Below are 8470 nucleotides of genomic sequence, written 5' to 3'. Positions count from 1 at the left end.
AAAAAAAAAAAAAAAAAACTAAAATCTTAATCCTTATGCTTCCTTTTGATATCATCACCATCATATAGAATCTCATGATTAGAAGTCAACTACTTTAATTCCCCCAGAGGTGGCAAACTTGAATGCTTACAGGCTCCAAGAAGATAACACCAAATAGCAAAGCAGCAGTCCACTGACAGTAACTAGGGCAGACATACCTGCCCTGCCCAAAGTGGGCAACCACTGCAGTTTAGTTTTTGCCTTGTGAGAATTCAGGCACTCTATTGCCAGATCCTACTGTTAAAAGAGAACTCCAAAACCTAGACCTTTATGAGAAATCTTCTAATTTTTATACGATGGAAACTAACTCAAAATGTTTTTAAACACCTCAAAGTGGGGTGAAGAAAAGAAAAGTCTATAGACTACTTTCAACCCATGAGCCACCAAGTATAACTTTTATACTATCATACAGCCTCTGCCCAAATAACTCAAGTGACAGGGAGCTCAGTTCCTCTAAGAGAAGGCCATTTTGGAATAGCTCTAATATTATGATGCTTTTACTTATATTAAGGAGATATAAGCTACCTCACATAACTTTCATTCATTAGAATATAAAAGTGAGAATTTTATATTAACATGGAATTATATTCTTCTAAGTGTTATTCTATCTCTCTTATCTCACTTGAACTTCTCATCAACCCCAAAGATAAAACAGATAGACTGGAAATCTTTCCCAGTTAAAGCTGAAGTACAAAGATGGTATTGCAACTAATCTTTGGCCAATCTGTGAGTTTTCACATTACATATAAAACCCAGTCTTCTAATTCTCATTTTCCATTGCTCTTTCCATTTTGACATAAAGCCTGACACCTTGTAGTAACTGAGATATGACGTACTATCTTACACTCACTCCTGCAGCATTACCAAATTCCCGTAGAGTATAAACCAAACATTTTAATACCTAGTAGTACTAGAGGGTTCAGTGGGTGGAAATCCAAAGGCATTGACATGAAACACTTGATCTTCAAACCAACCTGAAAAAAAGTAACACCACTTTCATTTGTCTAATCCTCTGTGTTTGAAAGGACAAAATTATGTTACAACAAAGCAGTAATGCCAGGCTAGTCTCATGCCCTGTGAACTAATTAGAGAGGTTGCCAGCCTCAACGAACCACACAACAACTTTAGATTCACAGAGAGTCTCAACTTATAAAGTTCATTAAATATAAATAGATTCATAACTTTTCACTTTTCAGTTTGGCAGTACGTGTTGAAATACATATTAGGAAATGTTTCATTTTATGGCCTATATAAAATTAAGTGTTTTTTTCAACTTTATTGAGATATCATTCACATACTATACAATTCACCCTTTAAAAGTATATAATTCAGGGCCGGGCGCGGTGGCTCCCGCCTGTAATTCCAGCACTTTGGGAGGCTGAGGCGGGTGGATCACAAGGTCAGGAGATCGAGACCATCCTGGCTAACATGGTGAAACCCCGTCTCTACTAAAAATACAAAAATTAAAAAAAAAAATTAACCAGGTGTAGTGGCAGGCAACTGTAGTCCCAGCTACTAGGGAGGCCAAGGCAGGAGAATGGCGTGAACCCAGGAGGTAGAGCTTGCAGTGAGCCGAGATTGTGCCATTGCACTCCAGCCTGGGCGACAGAGTGAGACTCCATCTCAAAAAAAAAACAAAAAAAAAGTGCATAATTCAGGCCGGGCAAGGCTCACACCTGTAATCCCAACACTTCGGGAGGCCAAGACAGGTGGATTGCCTGAGCTCAGGGGTTTGAAACCAGCCTGGGCAACATGGTAAAACCCCGTCTCTACTAAAATACAAAAAATTAGCCAGGCATGGTGGCATGCACCTATAATCCCAGCTACTCAGAAGGCTGAGGCATAAGAATCACTTGAACCCAGGAGGCGGAGGTTGCAGTGAGCCGAGATCACACCACTGCACTCCAGCCTAGGTGACATAGTGAGACTCTGTCTCAAAAAAAAAAAAAAGTGTGTCATTTGGTGATTTTTAGTATATTCATAAGTTGTGTAGCCATTACTACTATCTAATTTCAGAACATTTTCATCACCCCAGAAAGATTTCTATTAGCCCATTAACAGTCTAAGAGTTATTTTGCCAAAAATATGCTCTTCTAATTAATGGTATCCCAAATTATATCATGTTAACATATTTTACCCAAAGCAGAAATAGTTTTACTGGAGAATGAGAAGGAGGACAGTAACAAAGTATACTGACTTACCTTCCGCTAAGACAAAGCATGCCTCTGTGTATAAACCACTGTGGAACTGGTACACAACAGCTGAGGAAAATAAATCTATTCTTGAGGCAGTAATAAAGTCAACATACATTTTGAGACCAACAAGGCTTCTAAATAATAAATTCAAAGACTTCCCATTTGAAACTGTGAATAGACCACAGCTTAGAAAGAGCTTTAAAAAATTTAGGTTTAAATGTCCTCATGTTTAATTCTTGGTAATATTGACAAGGTGGATCATTCTTACCATGATATAAACTTCGTCAGTCATTTGTCTAGATTCTTCAAATAAGAGGAAATTAAAGTTGTTCTGTCTCTGTTTAGGATTATATCTCTATATTCCTATACCAGCAACATAGAGAAGTTACATTGAGAACCCAAATAGGTAAATTTTAGAAGGATATATAGTCAATTTCCCCAATTCACGTAATGCAGATTTTAAAAAATACAGACAAGTGAAGGATATAGCTTTACTAAGGTCTAGTTGTACTGTTCCAGTAGGATCTTCCAGAAAAAATTTTCCCTAAAAAAAAAAAATGAAAAGAAATAAATCCACATTTATGTAACAATGAAAACTATGACAAAAAAAATTAAACTACAAGTTTGACAACAGAATACAGTCGGGAGAAAAGTGGATTTTAAAAATCAGCTATTATTTCTAGTCCGGGCTCTTCCATTTACTAGTCTGATAACCCCAGAGTAATCACTTAACTGAGATTCTGACTCCTCACAGGTACAAAATGGAGAACGACTCCTACAGATAAGAAATGGCAAGAGGGACATTCAATATCTGCCATACGGAGGGTCTCCCCAGGTACCTTCTAAGACAGCCAACAGCACTGCCAAGTGACCAGGACATACTCTGCAGATTGCTTGTTCAGAAACCCAGTACTCTCTGTTTATCCAGAGGTCAGTAGGGGCCTAATTTCAGGCTATGCAAACTGGGCTCCCGGACAAGACACTCTGTCCTAATGTCTACTCAGGAAACCAAACACAAACGAAAAAGACACTTGGTAACTGAGAAAAGTTTTTTGTGTTTTTGTTTTCTGTTTTTTGTTTTTTTGTGTTTTTTTTTTTTGACTATTACAAAAGTTTATTTAACAAAAAGTCTAATATGAAAATGTACATGACCTAATTTTTACATCATTGTAAAACAGGCCCTATGGAGACAGGAAATGGGTTTCTCTGCTGAACAGCCATTATTTTATTTTATTTTATTTTTTTTATTTATTTATTTATTTTGAGACAAAGTTTCGTTCTTGTTGCCCAGGCTAGAGCACAATGGCACCATCTCGGCTCACTGCAACCTCCACCTCCCGGGTTCAAGCAATTCTCCTGCCTCAGCCTCCAGAGTAGCTGGGATTACAGGCATGTGCCACCACACCCGGCTAATTTTGTACTTTTAGTAGAGACAGGGTTTCTCCATGTTGGTCAGGCTGGTCTCGAGCTCCTGGCCTCAGGTGATCCGCCCGCCTCGGACTCCCAAAGTGGCTGGGATTACAGGCGTGAGCTACCGTGCCTGGCCAACAGCCATTATTTATCCTCATTCCAAGGCTTCTAACATGATGATACTATTTCCTTATATTACCACTATTCCAATATTGTTCTGTTCATGAGGGAGGCGAGTTTTCAATAAAGAGTACATTCCTGTGCCCGCCACAAAAATGTTCTATGTAACCGACATTTCATCAATCCAAGGCCAAAACTAAAAGTTTGATGTTTATTAAGTTACCTCTTTTAACTGCGTTATCATTCCAAGAACAATCACATCTCCGATTTTGGTTGTACTACCCAATAAGGTTTCTATTGTTTTAAGCTAAAATAAAACAAAATAAATTTTAAAGACTATAAATACATTCTTCAAGAAACTAAACTTTTATAAGTAAGTAAATTTGGGGTACACATTTCAGCATGTATAGCTACTTTACAGTAGAAAATCAAATAAAATGGAAATAAAGTTGTAAAATTAAACTTAGGATGTTGAATTTTTGTCCTACAAAAAAGCTGTAAGATCAAGTGTACGATGGCCTCGAAGAATCATGCCTAAAGAAACACCACATCGACTCAGGCTCCTACCGATGACTGAATCCACACCGTATCATTCCGAATAATGATAAGTACATTTATTTTTAAAATATAGAAAAGAATATCAATTTTATTTTATTTGAACCGTACCTTTTGAAAATTAGCAAGCTATTTAAAAATATATATTCTAATTTTACTTAGTATTTTAAAAGGCTCTCATTATTATTTACATTCTCAATCTGATCTTTTTTTCTAATCAGAAAGTTCAAGGTAGTAAAAATTGAGACACCATTGTAAAAAATCCTTTCCACCCGGGCGCAGTGGCTCACACCTGTAATCCCAGCACTTTGGGAGGCCAAGGCGGGCAGATCACAAGGTCAGGAGATCGAGACCACAGTGAAACCCCGTCTCTACTAAAAATACAAAAAATTAGCCGGGCGTGGTGGTGGGCGCCTGTAGTCCCAGCTACTCAGGAGGCTGAGGCAGGAGAATGGCGTGAACCCAGGAGGCAGAGCTTACAGTGAGCTGATATCGTGCCACTGCACTCCAGCCTGGGCCACAGAGCAAGACTACATCTCAAAAAAATAAAAAATAAATAAATAAAAATCCTTTCCAACTTTTTCTGTATGTAATCCTAAATATATGTAAATACATACATATATAATTTATGACACACACCTATACAGTTTATTCACAAAGATGAAATCATAGTATATGTACTATTCTGCAACTTAACTTTTTGAATATCTGAGATATCTTTCCATTTTTCTACATATAAATTTCCTTCTGTTTAAAGAATAGAGATATCTATATTATACATATGACCATTTATTTCATCAAACTCCTATTAAAGGACATTTAAGTTGTTCCCAATTTTCTACTAATAAAAACAATTTTTAATATTTCTGTGCACCTTTCTTTGGCCCACAACAGTGATAGAAACTTTTTTCTTTTTTTTTTTTGAGATGGGGTCACACATTGCCCAGGCTGGAGTGTAGTGTCACTCTCATACCTCACTGCAGCCTTCAACTGGGCTCAAGTGATCCTTCCACCGCAGCCCCCTGAGTCTCCAGGATTACAGGCACTAGCCACTGCATCCAGCTACAGATAATAACTGTTGAATAAAGTTCTATACATTCTAGAAACACAATTGCTAGATAAAAGGATATATAAGTTTTCATATTTATAGAAATTACCAAGTGGAGCTTCTTTTATCTTTACGTTTTATCTTTGTTTTCTTATTACAAATAATTCATGTTTACTACAGAAAAAAATTTAAAATATAGACAAGAAAGAAATAAAAACTTATACAATCCTATCGTTCCATAATAATCACATTAACATTTAATACTGGAGTTACTCTTAAAAAATATGAACGTAGGGCTGGGCGTGGTGGCTCACGCCTGTAAACCCAGCACTTTGGGAGGCTGAGGCGGATGGATCACTTGAAGTCAGGAGTTCAAGACCAGCCTGGCCTACACGGCAAAACACCATCTCTACTAAAAACGCAAAAAAATTAGTTAGGCATGGTGGTGTGCACATATAATCCCAGCTACTCAAGAGACTGAGGCAGAATTGCTTGAACCTGGGAAGAGGAGGTTGCAGTGAGCCAAGATTGCACTACTGTACTACAGCCTGGGTAACAGAGCAAGACTGTCAGAAAGAAAGGAAAGAAAAGGGAAAGGGGGAAGGGGGAAGGGAAGGGAAAAGAACCTAGCCAAGTGTAGTGGTGCACACCTATTGTCCCAGCTACTCAGGAGGCTGGGGCAGGAGGATCATTTGAGGCCAGGAGTTCAAGACCAGCCTGGGCAACATCACGAGACCTCATGTCTCTATCAAAAGTAAAAAAAAAGAGAGAGACCTTAAACAACACAGGAGAAGTAAAAATAACAGTATTTTTTAGCACATCGTTTTTGCAATCTGTAAAGGGATATTATCATACAGGTAGATAAATGTAATTTAAGTAGGGTATGTGCCATCACAGATACAGAATTAGATAGTTCGAAAAGAATAATTATTTAGTTAAGCCTTAAAATTGCTTTGTCAAAGAGGAGATGAGGGATGCCTGTGGGCATCTCAGTTGCCAGAGAAAATCTAATATAGAAAACATATAGATGATCTTTGCTAGGGAAATATAAGTAATGCCAATTTCTAAAACCTAATTTATACTCTAATAAAAGTTTTGTTTGTTTGTTTGAGGGGGTCCTTACACTGTCACCCAGGCTGGAGTACAGTGGCATGATCTCAGCTCACTGCAGCCTCAACCTCCCAAGCTGAAGTCATCCTCCCACCTCAGCCTCTCAGGTAGCTGGGACCACAGGTGCACACCACCATGCCTGGCTAATGTTTTTTATTGTTTGTAAAGATGAGGTCTTGCTATGTTGCCCAGGTTGTGGGATCCATTTGTGTTCTCACATTCATTCTATAAATGTTGTTTCCTTAGTACCTTAAGTAAAGTTTTCACTTCAACCAATGTAACACATTCTAGTTCAGTAACTGTGTGTGTGGTCACGAGGGATGAGTTGGGCAAGAAACCAGTATTTGAGTTCCTTAGTGCTATGGTCACTAAGGGATGAGTGAGGGCAAGAAAAGAAATGTTGAAAAGTTATCAGAAAGCCAGTGTAGTATCCAAATGGGCTAGGAAGCTATCTTGGAGGCCAGAGTGTATCTGGGGCTAGCATTGTATCAGGGCCTTCTCAAAGGAAGCAGTAGCTTCTGTTAGAGATTTGTGGGACACAGGACTCTAGGAATGGACTATATCAAAAGTGGGCATGCAGCCAGTCCAGTTAGCTAAACAGTTACCAGTAGTTTATTTTCATTTAAAATTCAACGAATTAGAATTAAGCAACAAATATTAAACTTATACACTTATATCCCCTACATAACTAGAATAATGTTCTAACCTGGAATTTGCTTCCACTTTCATCAGGGTGAGAACCTATCACCGGAGGAGTAAATAATTCATGCCTGTGGGTCCTCTATAAAAAAGAAAGATTCACATGAATTCCTGAAACAGACATTTAAACATAAGATTCACTAAAATAGTGTCCTGATGAAACATTGTCCTTAAACTAATGTCTCTATTCCTTATTCTCAACAAATTTGAAAACCCACATAATTTAACATACAAATATCTAGTAATACAAGTTTTAAAATTAAAAAAATAAAAGTAAAAATTTTAAAGGTCTATTGTGCATATGGCAGCAGCACATTGTGGGCTGAGGATATGAAGAACAACCAAGCGTCACTCTGAGAGCACTGGGGCTACTGAAAGAGAAGTGCCACCACACAACAAAGTACTGTGAGGGCTGACTGTACCCCAGGCCAAAGGGGCCATTGAACAACAGCCCAGATGATAAATAAGGTTTGTATAGTAAGAAACAAAAGGAGGCCGGGCGCGGTGGCTCAAACCTGTAATCCCAGCACTTTGGGAGGCCGAGGCGGGCGGATCATGAGGTCAGGAGATCGAGACTATCCTGGCTAACACGGTGAAACCCCGTCTCTACTAAAAACTACAAAAAACTAGCCGGGCGAGGTAGCGGCGCCTGTAGTCCCAGCTACCCGGGAGGCTGAGGCAGGAGAATGGCGTGAACCCGGGAGGCGGAGCTTGCAGTGAGCTGAGATCCGGCCACTGCACTTCAGCCTGGGCGACAGAGCAAGACTCCGTCTCAAAAAAAAAAAAAAAAAGGGGGGGAGAACCTATTTGAAAATAAAATCAATTTTTTAAGAGCTGGGACATGGAAAGAGACAGATGCCTCCTGATACTGTGTGAACACCTGGATCCAGCCAGGCTTGAAACTGGTGGACTTCTAGACTTCATAATACAAGCTAAACCAATATATTCCTTTTTCAGTTTTAATCAATTTGAGTTTCCGTAACCTCCAACTCAAAAAGCCCTGACAATACAAACTGTGTATGCCCAGCCAAGAAGTTTATTGTATAGACAATGAAAAACAAAGATTTTGAAGTAGGATAATGAAAACATCAGATTGATTTTCTGGAAGATAACTGCAATGAAAATATGAATGGACTGAACTTCAACCTGTTTATTTCACAGATGAATAAATGAGGCTCAGAAGGGATAAGTGGCACACCCACAATAACAGAGTAGACTTCAAAACATACTTAAGAAAAAAGAAGGCCGGGCACGGTGGCTCAAGCCTGTAATCCCAGCACTTTGGGAGGCCGAG

The 8470-nt window shown here is 38.8% G+C and overlaps 1 protein-coding gene across 2 annotated transcripts in view; it reads right to left on the bottom strand.

The window, feature by feature from the left end:
- The window catches only part of POLE2 (polymerase (DNA directed), epsilon 2, accessory subunit), a 45628-nt gene that overhangs the window by 20995 nt on the left and 16163 nt on the right, over positions 1-8470 (bottom strand). For both annotated transcript variants that reach the window (XM_011956917.1, XM_011956916.1), the window contains 5 exons: positions 7184-7258; positions 3988-4071; positions 2722-2778; positions 2241-2289; positions 941-1013 (listed from right to left, as the gene is read on the bottom strand). In XM_011956917.1, the coding sequence (XP_011812307.1) occupies positions 941-1013; positions 2241-2289; positions 2722-2778; positions 3988-4071; positions 7184-7258 (338 nt within the window). The remainder of the gene's footprint in view (positions 1-940; positions 1014-2240; positions 2290-2721; positions 2779-3987; positions 4072-7183; positions 7259-8470) is intronic.

Source organism: Colobus angolensis, unplaced genomic scaffold, assembly GCF_000951035.1.
Source record: "Colobus angolensis palliatus isolate OR3802 unplaced genomic scaffold, Cang.pa_1.0 Scaffold428, whole genome shotgun sequence".
Taxonomy (NCBI): domain Eukaryota; kingdom Metazoa; phylum Chordata; class Mammalia; order Primates; family Cercopithecidae; genus Colobus; species Colobus angolensis.
Note: the sequence above shows the minus strand (reverse complement) of the source record. Positions and strands in the feature narration are given on the sequence as shown.